The 23612-nt window shown below is 34.5% G+C and overlaps 1 protein-coding gene across 1 annotated transcript in view; it reads right to left on the bottom strand.

The window, feature by feature from the left end:
- LOC110370407 (furin-like protease 2) overlaps window positions 1-11055 on the bottom strand; it is a 37570-nt gene extending 26515 nt beyond the window's left edge. Inside the window, exon 1 of the mRNA XM_064038820.1 lies at window positions 10760-11055. Within this exon, the coding sequence (XP_063894890.1) occupies window positions 10760-10903 (144 nt within the window). The 5' untranslated portion in view covers window positions 10904-11055. The remainder of the gene's footprint in view (window positions 1-10759) is intronic.
- Window positions 11056-23612: the final 12557 nt, after the last annotated feature.

The following is a 23612-nucleotide window of genomic DNA, read 5'->3' as shown; positions in this document are numbered from 1 at the left end:
CAAGGATTGCAATAAATATTTTTGGTGACATTGGATCTCCTTGTTTTACGCCTCTTTCTATGGGAAAACTTGGGCCGATTTTTTCTAACTTGACTCTACTTGTGTTGTTAGTATAAACGCTTTTATTCCCCTTAAGTCAACGTAATAAATAAAAAGTAAACATTTCAAAAGCCCATACTATATGGATGTGTATTGTAAACATACATACCTATATTTTATTGAATGCCTTTTTACGACAAACTTCAAGAAAAACAGGTGGTCCTTTAGACCTAGTACGACCCAATAATAACTCTTTTCACAGTAATTCGTCAGCACCGGTCCGGATAAAGTCCGAAGCAAGAACTTTTGTAACTGAAAGTACTTCGAACTTGGTGCCGATGAAGAAAAAACTTTTCTCTCTGACAGTCCGTGATTTCAAGCATTTTGTGTGGTTGTAATCTTGGCGCTAGGCACATGTTTTTGTAGCTGTTTCTTAGGGTTTTATATTAATTTTACTGAAAGTTATTTAACTTTCGCGAAAAGGGAATATACTTTGTAAACTAAAAGTGAAGAATAAATAAATGGAGAAGACAAATATTATCAAGCTACTTTACTTGCAACATAGAACACGGGCTGTAGTTTCTAATTCAGTTTTCTAGCAGATATAAAATTATAGAGAGCTTTGGAAATAAAAAATATATAAAGCGGTGCGAAGCTTAAAAATGTACTGGCATAAAACACCTAGTTCATCTTACGAAACAAAAAGTAATAGCTGAGTAAAGCAGTAATTTGAGTACTAATTCAGGGCTTTTAGGCGTCATTACAAGGCGGCTTATTATAGGTAAAACCTTTTACACTAGACCGTAACATGCCGAAATGTTCCTAATAGTTCCGTCAGTACAATTTCAGAGCCACATAAACATTAAAACGCCTGAAAAAAATGGGAAAATATTAAACAAATATTAGAGATTCGAATCTAACACTAAAATTAACCGTAAATTACCGTTGAAGTCATATTAACCCTCCAGTGACGGCGTGACACGTAACAAAAAGCTGTTCATGTTTCATTACTTTCAGCTTGAGCGCCGTTAACCATGTAAATAGCAGTGAAGGGTTATTCAACCGATGGCCCTGGTTTGGGGTAATAGCTGACCTCTAATATTGTATATTTATTTTTATTACTGATGTAGGATATGCGACCTTAATATCTGATATTTCGCGTGGTTTTGTAAGACATATTAAGCACTATAACAACAGATTCAGGATTTCCTCCCGACTCTTAGCTACCATGTCAGTTCTTAATTTTCATGATAAAAACTGAAAGGTAATGGAAATGTTAGAATGAAATTTGAAAAGCCTTAAAAATACCTGCCAAAGTTATGAATATTTTATAGTTATTAAAAAGGAACCCTAATTTATACAAGAAAAATATAATGTCCAGGAGCGTTTCCAGAATAAAATTCGCTTTTCTAATTTAATATAAATCTTAACAAAGTCTAACCTAATTTAAGATTCGTCGTTAACTTCGAAAAAATGATTACATTTAGAGTGAAAAACATTAGTATTCGTGTCTCGTTGTTTTAGAGATAAACCACGGTACGTACCTGCCTTATAAATATGTACCGAATTTCTGGTTTTATTTGCAATGTTAGACTTTACCTCGCTTCACCTACATAATTAAATTCTTTTGTGGGTACTAAGATACGAAGGCTCGGGGGAGTCAGTCTATGTTCAGGGTATAAGAATTTAAATAGAAAAAATGGGGTGGTGGGTTCACACATAGTTGGTGAGAGTCTGAGTACGGTGGTAAAGAATATCTTGAATACTTTAATAATAACCTGTCTCCTTAAATATATAAAAAATTGCAATAAGACATATTCCTGACTATTTTAAATTAATTATTTTCCAGGTTTATTAACCCAATATTAAATACAGCACACTGAATAAAGTAGCAGATTAAAATCGCCTTGAAGTTTCTAAAGTCAGGTAGAAAACTAGCTGAGCTTATAGACCGGTATCGATGGGAGAACAGGTGCACAGCCACCTTTGAAATAAACTGCAGTAACAAACTACATAATCAAGATCGGGTTTTAAGATGTTGCAGACTCCTGGCTGGGTAGAATAAAATTATCTACTGCTGCGCTCGTTTTATATTACAAGAAAGCTGAAAGGGTTGTGTTTCTTGATTTTCTTGAAGAATATTTTTGCTGCGTGATAATAAAAAAGGATTGAGATTTTTCCGTAAAGGCACAAAGTACTAATAGGCGTTTTTAATGTGATAATTCCGTGTAATATGTGTTTGTCACGTTTGAAGAAACATTAAGAAATGGCTGAACTGATTTTTTCTTTGTTCATAAAGCCCTACCTAGGTTGTATTATGTTCTACGGTCCTGCCAATAAGCAGAAAGATGACTCGCAGTGCCTTTGTTAGTAATTTTCGAACCACATCAATAAATCTTGCTGCCCAAGTATGACTCAACTAAAATGTTGTTTTACACCTAAAATCAGGTTACCTACATTGTCCCGGACAAAGCTTTCTGCAAACTTTAGCTTTGCCTTAGAGACCACCAGATAAGAATATAGTACTTTCCTCACTTTCAAGTACTAAAAATATAATTGTCGTTCGCACTCGATATTCAACTCTGCTATGTAGTAACAAAGTTGAATTTGGATTACAACGCATTTAGTTTCCTGAAGTAGGTTAAAAGCATTAGCGAAGGTATAATTATGTAACCTGTACTTATTCTTTTCGCTAAAGCAAGTCTTTAACGAATTTAATATTTAGTTTTTTTCTTTACTTTTTCACTGAAATAAAAGCATTATCAACTTATTTCTAGATTACTAGAATTACATTTTCTGATTTTTGAGAAACTACAGACGCGGAAATAATTTGTTGTATAAACCGATATATATTTAAGTTTTAAGGTTTTACCTTCTACCCTTGCCTGAAAAAAACATGTAGGTGTTTCATATTACACAATTTTTATATTATGTATCGCTCGCAACGTAATATACTTTTTTTAATAAAACCTGCGAGCACGTGTTTTCTGCATTCATTATGACATACCTTTCCAGTATCTGTTGACAATAGAGATGATGACTATACCTACTCGTAGGATATTGTATAAAAAACATACCTACATAGTATAAGTACCTATCTATTGTAATGGACAGTGTCATTTGAGGACTATCATGTTTTTAAATCAGACACAAGAATCTTAAAACAATATTTCTACTAGATCTATCTCATGCCTGTTCACGATACAATCAAAAAGTACTGAAAGGATTTTTATGCGGTTTTTGCCAATAAATATAGTGAAAAAAAAAAGACTAACAAAGTGGATCGCTCTGGTGAAGTAATAGCATCCGGCTTGCAGTGTTTAATAGAAGAAAACAAAATTCTCCTCTCTAAACAGCAATACCGATTTTCGGTAATACCCAAACATAGTACAACGATCGCAGTAGTTATATAAAAGGTTTAACTACTCCTGGGAATCGACATATGTTTACTAACTGTAATCTCTCTCCCCTACCGTTTGATCCAGCATCCTATGAGAAACCGTTCATGTGTTTATAAGTACCCCTTACTTTGGCGGCAATAGTACGGTTATAGAGATGGGATGGGGACTGAGATGTAGTGATTTCTGATAGCTATAGTGCATTATATGTATGATACAAGATATATTATGTATAAAAGGTGAATAGTAGGCATACCAAATATAAGGTATGTCAAAAAATATGGGTTAATGTGTACGGCAAATTCTTACATTTAAAATTACATTTAAAATGTTACTTAAGATAAATCTTTCATTAATTTTATTCAAATTAAAACGAAACAAAAGCTGCTATAAATGTTACATTTTCAATTATCTTCCCACAGTCTTCCGACACTTATTTACTGAACACCTCTGTAAGGAAAAAATCAAATGACAAAAAAAAAGTCTTTCAAGTTTTATGTTCGGCATTTTTATGAAGATTACAAAAAGAACGTTAATATACTTTACTCACATTACTTTTAACGACGGATAAACTAAAGTCAAAAACAACGTACCTAGGATAATAAAAATCTAGGTCTCAAAGGCAATATTTAGCATCAACAGTTCGGTAAGTACCTTATTATGCTGAATATGAATTGGGATTATACCCTCGGTTCTTACTGCATAGACAGTTTTGTCGTATTTATGATCTAGGCTATGCCAGAAAATTGTAGCATTCCAATAATTTGTTTAATGTGAGTTGACTTAACTACAGATTTTGCTTAGATCCATTCTGACACATTAAGGCCACGTGGTATTAAAAAGCATATGATTATAGTAAGATCGGTACCTATATGTATTTCTTATTCTGACAAAAAAATCTATTTAGGTACTGTTAAGTATCTCTTTTCATCCTCTACGCTTGAATGGAAAATGTTTAAACCAAAAAAATACTCAAATTGTATTTATCCAGAAAAGTGAAAAAAAACCCTCGAGTCTTAAGCAGAAAATATATCAAACTGAATCCACCCACACACTCTTACACCGGAATCCTTAACTACGACACAAAATGTCAATGATCATATGATTTATTTCGGAAACTGTTAGTTAAGCACACAATCCTACACAAGGCACTTAACATTGACCGTAGGAACTAAAACAAGGCGTCTATAAGTAGAGAAAACCTACGCGTGGCTCATCACCCACGCCTTAAAGAATATGTCAGTAACAACGAAGACTTTTACCTTCAACCTCTAAAGGGATTTAAATCAATAAATAGAAAGTCTCCTAATAAGGTTTGTGGGCCACTTCAATCAAATAATATTTCCCTTTGATTTGTCTTAAGCAAGAAAATAGGACAGATAAATCGTCACACGTGCGGAGAATACAAGACTATTGTAAACAATATACTAGCCACGTGTAAGTTACATATATAATATTATATTCTATAAATAGTACAGGTAAGATAGAGGCGATGGATTGCAAGACCTCGTCTCTGAAACGTGATCGCGAAGCATACATATTTTCTCGCCCGTTTCTCGAAATATCAACTTGCTGGAATAAAAATATTGTGTGAAGCTTTACTCTACTCTGCATTCTTTCAAATATTTCAGTTAGTAGGTATATCTTAAAAAGCATCTCAATATGAGGCAAGTTGTACAAAAAACAAAAAACGGTCTTTCAGACTTTTGCTAACGTCTCAACTCAAATTAGTTAAATGGGGTGTAATGTGAGATAAGTTTGTATCTAGTCTGTGACACATCAACTGTAGTGTTATGTAGTACGTTCGCTTCGTGTCATAATACTATTGTTATCTGGATATCAATAGACCCATCTGTAGACAATGTAGGTACTTGCGAAGGGCAGCGGGGACAACTGAGTTACTGAATAGTGTACATGTTTGAATTAGATCTTGCGATTGACTTTAGGGGTAAGGCTAGAGTGTATCGGGTGCATTGCAATGGTTTAGGTAGATTATAAAGCCCAATTTTCAACATAGTCATAGAGTCTGCACTTCTTATAACCAACAATAAAAACATATAACAATTCTTCGTATTCTTCGTAGAACAATAAAAAAGAAACAATAGTACCTACAACAAAATCTAAAACCGGCCAAGTGCGAGTCGGACTCGTGCACGAAGGCTTCCGTAAATTACAGTTAAATCAACCTATCTCAAAAACTATAAGAGATACTTTGATCAAACCAAAAATCGTTGAAAGAGTTAATTAGCATGCATCACCTCTATTTTTTTTAGAATTTTATACCCCGTAGTTATAAAAATAGAGGGGGGGGGACATACTTTTTACGACTTTGAGAGCTGATATCTCAAAAACCGTTCACTTTAAGAAAAATGTTTTTTAGAAAACTTTATATCATTTTAAAAGACCTTTCCATTGATACCCCACACGGGTATGTACATCGAAAAAAAAATATTCATCCCTCAGTTACATGTATGGGGGGCCCCACCCCCAATTCTTTTTTTTACTATTTAGTGTCATATTTTTGTAGCGGTTCATACAACACATATTCCCATCAAATTTCATCACTGTAGTACTTATAGTTTCCGAGTAAATCGGCTGTGACAGACGGACAGACGGACAGACGGACAGACGGACATGACGAAACTATAAGGGTTCCGTTTTTGCCATTTTGGCTACGGAACCCTAAAAATGACATTTGAAATGTTAGAAGGAATACTCCTTCAACAAGCTTTAGCCAAACCTTGCCCTTTACTGAGTTCTATAAATAAATTATCAAAGATTCTAACGAAATCAATACAGATATTGCGATTTACACAATTATACTCGTTAACATGAAACATTAATGTGGAATAAGCATTTGGGTTCATTAATAAAAAATATCTAAGCGTATTTTTTTCTGCTGTGTTCAAAATTGATATCGTATTCGATATATTCGATTTTTTTTTTATTATATGAGTGACTCATACATATAAACATATAGAACACAAATCACTTAAATATACTCACATTGACATCTTAATATCAATTTAAGGATCATATCCCGTTATTTCCAGGATTTGTTATCCAGAAGCCGACGTATAACGGAGCGACAAAGTTGAACCTCACGTGTGCTCATAATTTTACCTTTAACCTTCAAACTGGAGTTGCGTGACCCCGACATCGAAAACCGGTGAAAGTATTCCCGAACGAACTTTTTGGACACTCTATTAATATTTATAGACGTAGAGGGTTAAAATTAATTTAGTTACTTAATCAAATCGTGACTATTTTTATAATAAACATTTTGGGTAATATTTAAGTGTCATGTTTTCACGCGTGGGCGTTTTTCTATAACAAAATTACATGATTTCAGGAAATACTAATATATTCTACGAAGAGTTATTATTAAATAAGTAGGTTTCTAGCGAGAATTCTATTGAGAAGGTTCATTATAATATCATGAGGCTTAACTTAATAATTCATCAATATGTAAATTGAAACTTACTTCTTGCTTCTGAGAACCTATAAATTGAAAAGATTTTATCTGATCACTGGGTTCTCTGAATTTTTCGTAAAGCCTAATTTAAAATTCGCGTCACTTACCCATGAGACAAAAACACGCAAATACTTTCGGGGAAAATCTAATTTCTTTAAAAATATATATAAAATTAAGCTGGGACTCTCGGAAATATTAATTTCCGGCGACTTAAAAATACCGCCGCGAACCATTTCTTGAACAAAAAATATGGTGACCCCAAAAAAAAATCGTCGGATTAATCCTCTCATTAATCCTCTATCTTGAGGCCTCTGTAACAATTGATTACGTCACGAGGAGATCATCTCTCGTCTCCCTCTCTTTACGACGAATGTCGTCATTTGTCTTTGAGATTTTTCCGTCATTTTCTTTTTTTTGAGTCGGAGCTTAAAATGTCATTTGAAATTAAAACGGATTACGGTATTTGACGGGAATGAGGATGAACCAGCGTCCTTACCTGTGCTATAGGTGCTTATGTTTTTTAACGTGATCAAGAAACGCAAATATTTTTTCCCTTAACTTAGTAATGACGATTCTCAAGGAATAGGTATTTATTTTACTTCTTAACTCATACATTATATCGGCAGCTCTTTTTGTTGGAATAGCAAACAACTACCTACACATATGAGTGATTTTCACCTCGTATCCACATCAAAAGGGATCCGACTAATAGGTATTATTATCTTATAACGGTCAGGTATATACAGTAAGATACATATTATAAATTAATCCACTTTCAATTACCGAGTGCTATTCACATATTGCTGGTTCTAATGTAGGTGCTAATCTAAGTATTGACAAGTTATTATCCTATTCATTAGAAAAGTCTTATTAAGGGAAGCGAATTCCTTATATTTTCTACATGATTAACGATAATCGAGACCTATATACATAATTATGTTTGATAACATTTTACACTTCATAGTTATTACGCCGACTTTATACTTTTAAATCGCTTCCGTAAAAATTACGTAAGTTTCGTAAGTTGTAAGAAGTTCTAAAAAATACTACAAGCGACATTTATGTTCTATCGTTAACTTACGTGATCATAACTTACAAGTCCAAGGTCGGCTTTAGGTAACTACATGAAAGTGTCAAACCCTATAACATCAATAAAATAATCTAAATATTAATAATTAATTTAGTGTCAATATAAACAACTAGCTATCGCCCACGGCGTCAACCGCAAGGTTTGTTCACAAAACATTACCTTTAATTATTATGTCGATATAGCGCTTGGGGAATGCTGTTTTAAAATTATTTATTCAAAACGGATCAGTACTTAAATGTCAGTCTACTATATACCTACACATAATAATATAAGATAACATAAACAAACATGCAAAATTGTATATAGAATCTTGGCCAATTCGGAAATATTTCACAGCATACCAAAGAAAAATATATTTAAAATAAAAACGCTTTCTGTAGTCGATAAAAAAGTTCAAATAACAAAACCTAATTCGAATTCCAAAAATAATTTCAACAATAGAGATGCGAATTGCTTCTACTTAAAACAGTTCCAGAAGCAAAGGAATTTACTATACAGCCTTTACGTGAGTTTGTAACTAAAATATTCCATTTCATAGTCAAAAGCATCAGAGTTATGCCTTTCATTTACAGACGGTTTACTAGCAAAATGGCACGAACTCCAGAACAAAGTTTAAATAAAATTAGCCTCGAATATTTAGCGGTAAATTGCTTGGTTCATTTATATTTCTTTGGCTGATGGAAAATCGTCAGCTGTATGAAAAATCTTGAGTGATGAAGTTTTTAAGTTGCCTCTTTAGACTCCTACATGGCTTTATTGATATCTGTACGATACGTTGATACTGTACCTACATTTATTTTCTAGAAGATACTCAAAATAGTAATAGAAAAAAGAATCATCACTTTTCGAACCATTTTACGAAAAGGAAAAAAAAAAAAAAACGTTGAATAGCAAAAAGGCGTAACACAATTACCAAAGAGGACGTAGCAAAGAGTTTGTGAGCTCCATTAACTAAAATGAAATTCTAAATTCAAACATAACCTAGAATAATTTTGCCGCCTAAACAGAATGTTGAGCGCTCCCCCAGCGCGGAGGTATGTATTTTGCTTATCTAATCGTGACTCGGCTGTAAAGCTATGATTATATCATTATTCCTCTTTGATCACTCCATCTATGAATATTTGAGTTATTCGCTACTATTTGTTTTGCAATAATGTTACGCTCCTGAATTTTTGCACGAGATATAATTTATGTAGGTTAGGGGATGAATTTTGTTTTGTATTGAATAGAGAATGTAAACATACACTTTGAAAGCCATAAAAGTTTCACCATTTTTCAAAGTATTATAGGTGAATATGTTATTTCATACCAAGCCCAATTTTTCCATATCTAGTTTCGAATCCGTATATATTTTATCAATGTATTCCATGTAGATAATTCCTAGTATTTCACAAAAGCTCAATTTGAAATACAATAGCATTGAGCATCGGAGTAGAACTCCAAAATATTAAAACTAAGTAATACTTCATTGCCACCATGTTCGAACATAAGTTGACAATAACATTTAACTATAACTCGATATAGCCTTAAATTCTCCGATTTTGGGCCGAGAACATGTGGCGTAAATCTCACTAGTTTTATCCGAGACATTTATCAAAGTTTCCCACAAAGGGACGCTTAGTTTCCTTGAAAGTTGAAAAGTAACAGAACTTACGCGTTTACTGTATTAACGAGAACTTACAAAACCTTTTACTTAGAAATCAGAAGTACTTATCTGAACTATTAATCGAGTTTCTTTGAAATATAACATCAACACTATTACGATTGCATTGAAAATTTATTATAGAAACCGGTAATGAACCGTGGGACCTTAGTTTTCTCACCGATGTCATGCAAGTTTTTGATACAAGCTTGGGAAATACATCAGTTTAAAATATCTATTCTGAGTTGATGGTTTTTACTGGCAATAATAGTATATTTTATCGTAACACTAATAGATAGAAAAACATTATTTTATTCGGAAAAAATAACATTTACAAGATTTCAAATAAGTGTAGTATTATGTTGCAATAAATGCATAAACAATTCACATGAAAAGTTGTTATAGTTGAGATTACGAGAATTGCTGTTTTCATTCACATCATAGCCTGTTCAGAATGATGATTTATGTGCATAGATCAAATAAATTTGAAGTTTTGCCTATTAAACTGTTTGTACGAATAATCAAGAAAAGTCAATGCATATTTCTACTTTGACTTTTCATATAATTATCATAATGTCATCATAATCTTTTAAGGATCAAAGTGATGTTTATACTACAAGTATTTTCCAAGCAAGATCTTTAGAAAAGACTGTTTCACGCTATTTTACCTTTCCCAAACTACTGCATACTTCGTCAGTATTTTAGCAAATCCGCTACAGCCATTACATTTTATCGAGACTTTAAATCTAAACGATACTACCGCGTCTAGTATTAGAACTACTTGAAATTCTGCTTGAACCGTTTATGAACACGAAAGGAAGTAAATAATTGATTCCTTCAATGTTTCCAAAAGTGATCACATAGTTCATATTTTTCCATCATTCAGAATGACGAAAGATTTTTTCAAGACAGCAAAAACACCATCATTCAAGTGATTCCAAAACTAACATTAAAGCGGAACTAAAACCCGGCTCTTTATGAGAAATGAAGACGCGCCCGTTCCAAACAGTTCATTAATAACGTCCATACAATAAGCTTTTTCTTAGTTCTCGCAGAAATGAAAGAAAAACAACGCAAGATAGATCACTTGTCCGCAGCATCCCATCCACACTTACCTCGCCGTGATTAATGAAGCCATGTCTATGCGCCAGGTCGTGGGCCCGCTCCGGCCCGCCGGGGACGAACACTGCGAACTGGTGATGGTACAGCGGCACACAGACGTCCAACACTGTCAGTACCACGACCACGTAAGCTAACATCGCGCAAACCGCGCATCGCACGCTACTACCTAACTAAGACCCGAACCACCAACAGAACCATTATAAGTCTCAACACTCGCGAATGTAATTTTGACTTGTTCGAGCGACGTCCGTTCTATACGACGTCTCCGCGAAGACTGACTCCGCGTGACTGGAGGTCTTTTGGTCTGTTTTTCCCGGGCGCATGCGCGAAACTTGGCGCCCTTTCTTAGTCCACTCTACCCAAACGTATTGTGTGTAGCGTCAATTGTCTTGAATAACTAATTGGTTTCCATCAATGTACGTACTTTAACGAGGTAAGTGATTAAACTAATTTCTTTAATTAAATATGAAACATAATTTTCTAAGAATTATAGCTGTGTTAGATGTAAATCGGTTGGAAGGGGGTATTATTAAAGAAGTTCAATTATAAAGTAGTTAAAGCTTTTTATTTGGGGATATATAAACTTAGTAGTATACTATCAGTGAGATGTTTTAGTGAATAACGCAGCAGGCAGCTGTGCGGCGACATTAAACTACAATGTGGCACAATAACGCAGTATTAGCACAGTCGTGGTATGCGGAAAGCACTAACAATACCATTTAACTTTGAAGTGGTATTGTAAAGTTCCGTTTCGGGCCATATAGCAATATATTTATAGGTGTCGGCGATGTATTGGCGGAAATAACTTTCCTGTGTAAATGCCGGAAAAAGAATGGAACTGCTCTGTCTGACAATTTACCGGTACTGCGGCTTTGTCTGTTTAATCTTGAAACTCTATGCGATTGAAAAACTATAAATTGTGAAGAGTATGTTTATCTAGCATAACTTTTTATACGTTCTAGAAAAAGTGTGAAATACTTAACTTTTCGCTAATACACGCCATGGTTGCGCATTATTGATAATTTTATGCTACTTGATTACAGCTAAGGTCTCATCCTATGCAGCTCCACCAATGCATAGCAGCACTTATACTCCATCCATTCTTATATCCATTTAGGGAATACCTAATACATAATCCAAAAAAACATGTGTTACCAAATGATAAAATATTGTGCTATAGCAGATTTGAATAAAAGGCGTTGTGTTTATTTTATGTTTGGCAACACACGCCCCGTTTTACGAGTGTTGATAAACATACTCGTATACTTTACAAGCTCAATTAATTTTCTCTTACGCTTTCTGGATTGATAACTTTTGATAGACAAGTTTAATATTATTTATCACTTATCGGAGCTTTGAAATAATCCCAGTGACTTTGAGACACGAAAGTACCTATAACTGAAAATAGTCATCAATGGATCCATATTACCATTTAATTAATCCAATAAATATAGAATTTTATGAAAGAGCATGTTATTAAGTAACTTTTTAAAAAACATTTCTTGAAATATAATTCTCTACATATCTAACGCCTTTTCGCTCGATCTACCACTACACCAGTGCTGTAAAGCTTAGCTCAAAATATCTGACGTTCCATGAAGCAAAGTGAGCAAGTGAGATAGGTTAGAGCGTTCAACTGCGCGTGACGTCATAACCGATCTCCTTTACGACGGATAACAAGGTGCTACGAGCCTTTGAAATGTTCACAACCTATCGGCTCAGGAGGCTACTGTATTACTATATTGAATACCTTACACCTTGCGTGGTAGACGGCTACTTTGATTTTCAATAGAAATGTAAGTGGCAATTGCTGTGGATATCCCGACTTGTGACATGATTGTTTTTTTTTTCTTTATTTATTTATTATTAAACATCCCAATTCAAAACCTTCTCCTTTTTCGGGAGTCGGTTAAAAAACTAAAAAACTAAAATTTGTCTTTTATTTTATTAGAAAGACAGATCCACATCATGAAGTCTGGGCCTCTGCAGTTTCGTATATGATATTTCTAGTTAAAAAGCGTTTGAACAAACCGCTTTCCTGTCATCACAACCACGATTACGTCATCAGTATACTTTAATTAGACTTGTACGCGGGGTTTTAGGAAAAATATTAAATTACGCTCGTAATTAAGAGGCCGGCGATTTGTGAGCGACACACTTTGAATAATAATGTCGCTGGATGCTGCCGAAACAATTATGATATTGGATTTGAGCTGTGGCTGTGTCTGTCATGGTTTTGATATTAAGAGACAGAGTGAAATGTAAGTGTAACCATTTTTATTAGTTCCATATTACCCTTCTCAGTTTTTATAAAAAAAGTTGTAAATGGAGTACACTATTTTTGAATATTCACATGCCCCTTGCAGGGCCGCAGCTTTTACTAACTTTTGTACCTTGGCAAATAAAATATCTTTGTCTTTGAAAAGGTTCTCACCGAAACTAACCGAAAACCTAATATAGCATTGAATGTTACTGATTGAGCCAGTCGATCCCAAAGAAACGTATGGCATAAATTACTTCTTTCAAATATTATAAATGAGTTCACACTCCACTTACAGTTCTTATCGGCAAGTTATGACGAAGCCGACTAACTACTGCAGTTATCCCCACAAACTGACCTAACCCTTGACCTTACGTACTTAAGGGAAGCTATACAAACGTCACTTACGTCATACTTCGACTGGTTCCATCTTACAATTGACGTTGCTATGCATTAGTGTTATATTTTGTCACAACGTGAAACCCAATTTATTAATAGTTACATTGTCGAACAGTGTTAGTTATATTCATAGAACTATTCATTGTTTTGTCTACTGCGAAAGATACCTTGATGGTTTCACAATACCTATAACAAGCTTAACTTATAAAAAGGGGCAGAAATCTTAAATCGTGCTGAAAGTACCACACGTGTTTTTCGACCTGGAATTTGAACCTGACAACTTATGTAGTTTAAAATTAACTTATAAGAAGAGAAAATATATCAAGATAGAACTCACTTTCGTAAAAAACGTATACATTGTAAACATCTTTCATAATTAAATATTCTGTTTCACTAAGCTGTTTCATTTCACAATTTAAAAACAAAACTTTTCACTACAAAGACTAGCAGCGTATAACAGCGAGTAATACATTAAAACATACTAATAATACATCTATTATCGTCCGGAGCAGAACAAACTTCGCCTTAGTTTACTTAAGCAGACTTTTTAAAACATGACTTTTAAAGCGTCGGTGAGTTGGAAACTCCAACTCGGGGTATTCAATTGGAAGTGGGCAGAGAAATTCAAATGCCTTATTTGTTTTACGAACTTGCCAACTTAAAGTACGCGGTATGAAGTTGTTCTAGAAACTACTACAGGTGCTCTAGGCAGCGGGAGCGAATAAACACATTCAATTGTTACCAGTTCACAGTTCTCGGATTCTCTCGCTGTATTGCTTTACAATTATTTTGGATAGATCAGCTGAATTTTGTGGAATATCGTGTGTTTGTTGCGTTTCTATGAACTTTGCGTTGCATGATTCTGCTACAGTCATCGTGTGTGCATTGTCATTAAATATACATATATTATATGAATGCGTGACAATATGACAATACAGTTACCTATAATAATTACTACAGATACATATTATGAACAGGCTGCATATGCAACTGTAAAACAAAGCATGTGCGTCGCATGGCTTCATTTCATATTAATAATAGTTGAGTAGGTATGTGAGCAATACCCGGCACACAATAACTATAGCCGTTGCATTCCAGGTGAGGACAATATCACATAGCGGTGTATTCAGGAATCGAAATGCAATACTGGAGTTTTGGATAAGTATGAAAGATTTGTGGAGCGCACTAATATAGAATAGATGGTCTTTAGATCTCAAGAGAGAAGTCATTTCGGTTTAATTGAGAATCAGTGTAAGTACCAATGGTGTTAATGAGTGTAGGATTGTAAAACGGAAATAACATTCAAGTTAAACAATGAACTTGCTCACCAACAGATCTATTGTATTTATCTTCTGCAGTTTTTTCCCCTAAGCACAAATTAATGTAGAAGTATAACGTCATCTGTATTTAAAGGTATAGAAAGACGTCTGGTACCTGTTCTTCCTATCAACTTTAGACTACAAAATAAGAGTCATCAACATTATCATCTTACCTGTACCATAAAGTCTTCCTGGAGCAGACTGTCTGTTTTCATGTTTCGTGTAACAGTTCGTTCAGCGCGCTCTCTAATGAATGCATACTCAGAGCCATCAGCACATCAACCCCGAATTACTTGAACATCCCCGTGATATAATTGAACCGACAAAGTGCCATTGTTAACCCTATAATACGCTCTAAGCTAAATGAGACTATAATGGGCCAACTTAACAATAGAAATAGCTCAATGGCCTTATAATGAATTGTTATAGAGCCTCGTTCGTAAGAAATCCCGTTGAATAAGGCACCTACGTCTTGAATGGAGAGATTTTATAGATCCGGTCTGGCTGTATTGTTAGTATGAATAGCAGTCATTATCGAAAGATATCCACTTCGTGAATTGTGTTTGAATAAAATTTTGTAAGCCATTGTTGGGTTGCAGTTTAATTTAGTGGTTTGGGATTATTATGTGTGAGTAATGGTCAAATATGAGTTCTTTTCGCACATTTTGAATGGTTTCAGCCACAGGTTGTACTGGTACACTAGGTTTTTTTCAGAAGCATGTTCGAACACATTGCTCACCATAAAAATTGGACTTAACTGACACTAATGATTATATCTTGATAAGAGATTTCTATGTCAAACTTATTGATTGTACTTACACATACCAACAAATACACACTGGTCAATACTTTGGTTCTCAAGCAACAAAGAATTTGATACCAAGAAAGTCCCTGGTTTGTACAAAAATACAGTGTCATATACAAACATATATTATTATTTAACCCCAATACAGTGAACACGCTACAATAACCATTGTCTGCGAAACATTAACGTATTCTACGGGGCGCTACAATATGCTACGAGGGTGCTACGAGGTGCTACGAACTGCTACGAACGGCTACGACACTCCCAAGAAATGGTTATTTTGTATGATATTTAGTTGTACAAGGAAAATGGGTGGGTTTTGATTATTATGATGATTATGACCTGGTTAGACGCGATTATTATTATTTGTAGTGGGTGCTCAGTTGTATGTGGCTTCAAATGCGTTACCCAGGAATCATTTTAAAAAGTAAGATGAAATTAAACACTGTCCTTTAAACTAATGAATTCAATTTATGAATATCACACACACATAAACATATTAATATTATATTGAAGTTCATTATGTTGATGGTTTAGTTGTTACTTTAATCACTATACTATTTTAGTAATAAACTCCATTAAGCCTTGCATATGAATCCAGAACTATATAAATAAGCACAAGAAATCTAAAGCCGTTCATACCACCATTGCAACCGATACAAAAAGCATAATATTTATTGTTTAATATAAAGGACATCACGACGTACAACAGACGTACCGACAGTTACAGTTCATAAGGCTGCCCACGCACATCAGACTTTTTGTAGGAAAGGTAATCGAGCCAATTTTTTGTAGGACGTTCTGACAAGGGTCTTTTTGTAGGACGTGTGCGTTGCACTATTGCTGTCAGTGTTCCATCTATACTCCATTTAAAATAACATTAGAAATTTATGTAAACCTTTTTTACTGTTTGTTCAACCGATTTTGACTTCTATTCCGTAGACAAAAGAACGGAATTGAAAGCAAAATAGTGGTTACAATACCAAGTATTTACTGCAGCCGCTATTAATCATACTACTAACGCAATAGAAGTCAAAATCGATTGAACAAACAGTAAAAAAGGTTTACTTAAATTTCTAATGTTATTTTAAATGGAGTATAGAACAAAATGAGTAGCGAGGACGTCAAAACGAAAAACTCTTTTAGGAAAGTAGTGCGTCAAAATGCAGGTATTCGAGGGACGAAGAACGTTACTACAAAAAATCGGTCACTGATTTTTTGTACGAGATTATCACCATGTTTGGGCAGCCTAAGCGTCACGTTGGTTCTTATAATCCGTGAAAGCGTTTCCACGTTTGACGTATCTACATTCCATTTGCTCTTAACCCTTGAACGCAGCCATAAAACTAACGCGTATGTGCGTTAACTCAACGTCGGTATTTTGTTGCACGTCATATAGAAGTAATAAAATTCTGGGTGAGGGACATTATAGGGTACTAGCTTCGCTCGCGTTAAGAAGTATTATTATTAATTAGGTATGGTTTTTGCGGCTTTACTTTTGTTTAGCGTGTGTAAAAAATGAGGGCCTACAAAACTTCTTTGTACACAATATTCTTTACTAATCTGTCATTAGGCGCTAAAACTATTAAGTTATTGGGTGAGCAAGCAACATAAAACTGTCCATGAGAGAAGCAATGTCCTCTCAAGTCAATACCCGCAAATTTGAGAGTTTGAGTTGTTACATAGTTATCACCATTCCTGTCGTGGGTCATAATTGAAAACTTGCTCCAGTCATTAACCACATATTTGACAATTTCTGTACGCACCTCCATTGCTCTGTCTTGTGTTCCGTACATTAAATAAGAGAGAGCACGAAACAAACATGCACCGCCACCAACAATAGGGACGACAGTACATTCTTCAACTTCTCCATTAACGTTTAGATTTTCTTTAGCCATTTTAAAAAAAGTCTAACCAACAAAACCTAAACTTAAACCAAACGAAAACAAAACAAATGCCAAATACAACGCAGTCTATGACCAAAACGACTAACCAAAACAAAATGCCAAGAAAAGAACCGTCAAATATAATCCACTAGAAATATTTATGTTTAATAAGTCAGTGAGGAAGGCAATCCGCAGCAACCAAACAAACAGATTACCTACAGTTCAGTTCGAAGGTAATTAACTGGCGGAGAATCTTAACACCGCGATTCAGAAATGAGACGAAAATGCACAGCGCCATCTAATAACGGTAGGCAGAACTTCTCAACATTTAGAACTAAACATTATTTTGTTCGTTCCATTACGTACTGATAGGTTCAAACTAATACATTTTACATCCTTCATCATCCCTTATTTTATCATCCGTGGGGGTTGAATGGGGGTTGAATTAATCAAAATCGTATGTAAGCGAACGTCATCATAAAATTCTGATTCGTCATCAGGACTTCTTCATAAAATCTAAGAAGATGTATACAAACTTTCATCCCCTATTTTATCCCCTTAGGGATGGAATTTATCAAAATCCTTTCTTGAGGGTTGCCTACGCCATAGTAGCTTTATGCATGCAAAGTCTCAGTCCGATCGGTTTAAAATTGACAAAGTTTCATACAAACTTTCATCCCCTATTTTATCCCCTAGGGGGTAGAATTGATCAAAATCCTTTCTTAGCGGGTGCCTACGTCATAACATCTACCTGCATGCCAAATTTCAGCCCGATCCGTCCAGTGGTTTCAGCTGTGCGTTGATAGATCACTATGTCAGTCAGTCAGTCAGTCAGTCACCTTTGAGTTTTATATATTTAGATTAGCCCAGTTTTAGTGAGAAATGGGTACATAGGAACAAAAAGGCATGATATAATTATGTACTAATCAAAACAACGGGTGATGAGAATGGAATGCTTTGGTTTTCATGACAGTTTGAACAAATTATTTTTATTTAATTAATTTAATTTTATAGTCTAAAACGCATGACATGTTGCCTGTAAATAGTGTAGCCTGTAATAAATGTGAAATCAAATATTTGATTGTTGTGTGATTGCTGCGTAAAAAATCCCAAAGGTAATATCTAACGTCAAACAAATATCATACGTTTGTATTGGATATGCAAATAATAGTAATCGGAAACTAGATTTTATAGGGAAATAGAGAAATCATTACTATTTTCCGAAAAATAAACTATATTCACACCTACAGAGAAAAGAGGATAATAACGAGAATTTATTTACATTTATAATCACCTGTCCTCCACGTGGACATCTCTTTTGCGTAGGATAACCAAGTTCTCGCATTTCTAAAGGTCAATACGCACAAAACACCCGCTTTGGCAACATAAGCACTATGACCGCTCTCGAACGTTACAGACCACATTTTTGCACCACTTTTAACCGACTTCAAAAAAGGGCGTTCTCAGTTTGACCTATATATGTATGTACATGTATATGTCTATATGTGTTGACCGATTTTGATGAAGTCGTCTTTTTGTAAAAAGTTTTTATCCCTTAACGTACATACATATATCGTTGTTTAAGCTAAACAAACTGGCTCCCAGTTCGGGCCCAGTGGTTCCAGATTCATATAGTCGAGAGTTATACCACCCTTGGGCAATATTCAATTAGCGGACGAATTGGAAGCGACTGTTCCGCTGTTTGTCGCTTCAATCGCTGCAAGTGGCGACTGAAGTGTTGTACTGTGCAGCGATGAAGCGCAACAGCGGATGGATTGCGAAAGTGTATAGAAATTGAAGTTTTCAAGAAGATTGGTAATTGTTGTCGAGTGTTATTGCTGCTGTATATTTTAACAATCGTTGCCAGGAGATTACTTTGTATTTGAAAGCGTATAAGGAAGAATAGTGACAAAATTAAGGCTCATATTTGGTATTTAATTATGCAATGAACCTCATTTAAAAAAAGTTTATTTCCTTCTGAAGTAATCCAATGGGACCTGAATAAAAATATCTCTCGCAAAAAAAAAACAGGCATTAATGGTGTAGTAGATCAGTTCATCTCTAGATGATTGCATACCAAGTTCATCTTAAGTTATATCACAGGTCTTTACGAAAATCTAAAACTAACATTCACACGTTTAATTACATTAGAATGGAATTCCACAATTTCACACGATTTCACACGGAAATAACAACTATATTAAAATAAAACTATAGTCTGGTAGGAATGATTTCATATAATATACAGATGTTATATTTATAACATAGAAACAATATAAACTCAGTTCACAGCAATAGGTACAAGTGTTATTCACTGACACATCATACCACAGATTATACGAGAAGGTTCTACGTTATCTGAACAAACCTGGGGTACACACTTTACCACAGATCCAAAAACGTGCGAGTGGTATCCCCAAACGAGTAACCAGATCAGCCTAACGGATTATTTGAGACGATTGCCACTCCGGCTTGGGGCACTGCGAATTCGATCTGTCGGTACCCCTCTATTGAGGTAATCTCTGTGGATACTCTTTACGTGTACCTACAAAGTTTCTGAAAGGAAAAGCAAACTGTAGTAGCAAATGTAAGTGATATGTTTTCAAATGCAGTGGCTTATCTCAAAACATGTAAAATATTGGATCTTATAAACCACTCTAATGTCAAGTTTATATCCATTTCAAAAGCCATATTTCAGGGTCGTTGAAAACTTTTAAAAAGAAATAAAAAAATGAAAATGTTCTTTCTTTTATTAGGTATTATACCTTCTTTTTAAAACATAAAAGCAAGAGGTTGTATGAGAGCTTTCCTTCGCCAAAAATAACCACATCATCATCGTCATCGACTTTTTTTCTTTTATTAGATCTCTAGATTAACGACTTTGCTTCGTTTCAAAGAAACTTTTATTGGGACATAAAAACCGGTACATAAACTTCGCCATTAAAGCCAGAGACTTTAAATTAACCAGAAAAGTAACTGACAGTGTCATTCCCTAACCGACAATGTTATACATTATTTATTAACCGATTTTTATTGAGGGATTCTTATTCGATAGCAAAAAGAGAACTCAAAGTATGCTCTAAAGCCATAGTCATTTTGTTTTTTTGATATTATTTCGCACCAACACGTTCCGCATTGATAAAGAAAATATCGTGGTAACATAAAATATTTGCGAAATATTAAATTGAATAAATTATACCTGATGCTCCCTTCTGATCTCACCTTTCAAGCAACTTCCACCACGGAGTTAAACTGAAAAACAGTAGCATAACATGAACAAGTTACAACCATACAGCTTTTAACAGATTCAACGGCGCAAAACCCCGTTTATCCCTTAGATGGGTATAAAAATAAGCAACAACATGTATAATAATGGTTGTCATCCCATAACCTACAAGTAAACACCGCCATGTTTTCATAGGCAACCTCTTGAGATCCCGAGTTTTATGCTCTCGTGAATCCATGGGTTTTATGGGAAAAATAACAACTAGAATTTCGTTTAAAAAATATGGTAATGCACCAGTAACTTAAAAGGTTTTACGATGGAGTTTACATGTGTTTTAAATTGCGTCTGGGTAAATTACAAAATTTCAGATTTTTTTCATGTGAACCGAAATGGGTCACGATTAGTCAATTATTTTTTGTGATAGCCCTTAACTACATCTTGGAATAACAAACTAATTCTTAAATAATTGAATGCACCTACAGCGCTAATAAGGGCACGGAAAACTAAATAAAAATAAAAGCAGTGAAATGTTGTAAAATTAGCCTAGTCAAGCGACTTGTTATGTATGTTTATACATACATAGCAAATTGTGTATTCAATATTTACTTCCCATTCCAATAAGGGATTACACACATGCGTAGTAAGCAAATGGTTTTCCTCTGTAGTAAGGATTATCGTAACAGTTAGATATATCGCGCTTGCTACTACTACATGTTGCTTCTCAGAACACGAGCCTTACAGGAAAAAACGCAAATCATGCTTTACATGAACTTTGAGCCAAATCAACACAGCTTAACTAAAATGTACAGTAAATATTATTTTCTTTCTAAAAGTTCAGTTAAATATTATAGGTGTGAACAAGTACACGTTAGTTTCAAGCATTATTTTATATTTTTGGTACATTTGTAGGTAGGTATACTGTAGACTTTTACGGTGATTCTACCGTATTTTACCTTTAACGTAAAAAAGAAGACTACCAATTTGTCTGGAGAGCTCGTTAGCTCGTACATTAAATTTAATAAAAACCGGGGAATAAATAAGAAAAAAGTGAAGACACCTAAAGTCTTGCCGACCAATATCGTCGTGCAATTTTTAAGTCACTCCCCCCATTCCTCGGCTCATTACCCTAACACGTTCCCTTAGGCGATAGGAAATATATTAGCCGCACCGTAAAACGTCATCACGCGCACACGCCGTGCGATATCTCGTTAGTTCTCAATTTGAATATCGGCCAATCAACGAGCGACGCCACGGCTGGGGCGACCCCTTCCCGATTCAATTATTTTGTTTTTTGCGCTCGCAACACTGTGGGTAAACATGTTTTCTTTTTTAGAAATGTTCGACGCGTCCGTTGGTTGCTAGTTTCAGTTTTTTAGTCACTTTAGAGTTGACGTGCGTTACATAGATAAACGAAGGCACTGCACTGTTGTCTGTGACGAATGGAATGATATTTCGATATTATAACGAGAAGAATGCCGTTTTGCCTTTAAGAAAAATGCCGAAATCTTAATGTACTATCATCAGGCCTTTCATCAATATCAAATTACTAAACTAATTACACACAACAAAACTATTCACTTAGTTTCTTTTTCAAATCACTGCCTTAACGAAATAATATTTAACAAAAAGTTTTTCAAAAATCGAGCTAGGTATTCTAGCTAAAAATGTTTTACCTATAGCAAATAAAGCGTGGAAATTTTTGACAGCAGTACCCGTAACTTGTAAAAGCCAATCAGGTATAACAGGGCTGGAGGCAAATGTCAATACCGACTGACGTGTGATACGAGAATCACGAGAGCCTGGAAATGTATTTTTTATTAAAGTACCGTAAAAGGTGAAAAATAAGTTTTTGGGATGGTAAGATAGAGCCTAAAATCGGGTAGACATGTAGTTCTTCTGTATCATCTTTATTTTGAGAAATAGTATATTTTGTAAGATAGAAAGTACAATTATATAGTCAAGTCATGTATTTTTATAACTAATTAATATTTAAAAATGTAAATATATGGAGATCAAAATAAAAACTCAAACCATACAAATCTATCTACAAGCTACACAAAAAACTCCTAACTCTGACATAAACTATGCTGAAAATCGCATTACAATCGTTTCAGTCAAACGTGAGACAATCGCGCACAAATACATATAAATCAGGTCAAATAATTGACAATTCCTTTTTTTTTAAGTCGGTTAAAAAATAACCTGTAAATAGTCGTTTTGAGGTTAGTAATCTCATGTTAATAGAGGTGACTTTCAGATTCACGTAATTTTATTCTACGTACATAATTCGCTGGAGCAATCTGATGACCCAAATCAAATCACCGACAAATAGCTAATAAAACTAATAGCAATCGTAAAAACGTTTTCACGGAGATTATAGCCCAACATTACATAGTGCCTACAGAAAATTATATTATTAAATGCCATAAAAACTTCACGCCTCACCGTATGCTTAGATATCGGAATTATGTTCGAGTTGCGTGTCGGAAACATGATTAAATTAACTTCAACGCTAGAAACGGCATGCTTTATGAAATGGTCTAGGGTATGTAAAGAAAATAGAGTAGTTTTTTTTGGATTTATACCTAAGTTTTCACAGTAGGTAGCCGATCACACGATCATTTTTAGGCACTTAAATATAACTTTGAAACGTTAAAAAAGTTGACGGCGTAATGTGCCAAAGTTACCATTTGCTTACACGATTTTGGCTTGCATTTATTAATTTATATGTATATTCATAATTATAGGTTCGTGTTTGTAATTTTTATCACGTAATATATTATTTTTCTTATATTTCGCTCAGAAGCGCACCAATGTAAGCAGCATATTGCTAATACAATGTTGTATTTTATTTGCAATTTTCCTTTTGGAAACCAAAATGCCTTCGCTACAATATTGGTTCCGAAGAAACTCCTTGTGCATTTTGCTAGACAACACCCTATTGAGTTTTG

This window comes from Helicoverpa armigera, chromosome 17, assembly GCF_030705265.1.
Source record: "Helicoverpa armigera isolate CAAS_96S chromosome 17, ASM3070526v1, whole genome shotgun sequence".
Taxonomy (NCBI): Eukaryota; Metazoa; Arthropoda; class Insecta; order Lepidoptera; family Noctuidae; genus Helicoverpa; species Helicoverpa armigera.
The sequence above is the reverse complement of the archived record's forward strand: the minus strand, read 5'-3'. Positions and strand labels throughout refer to the sequence as shown.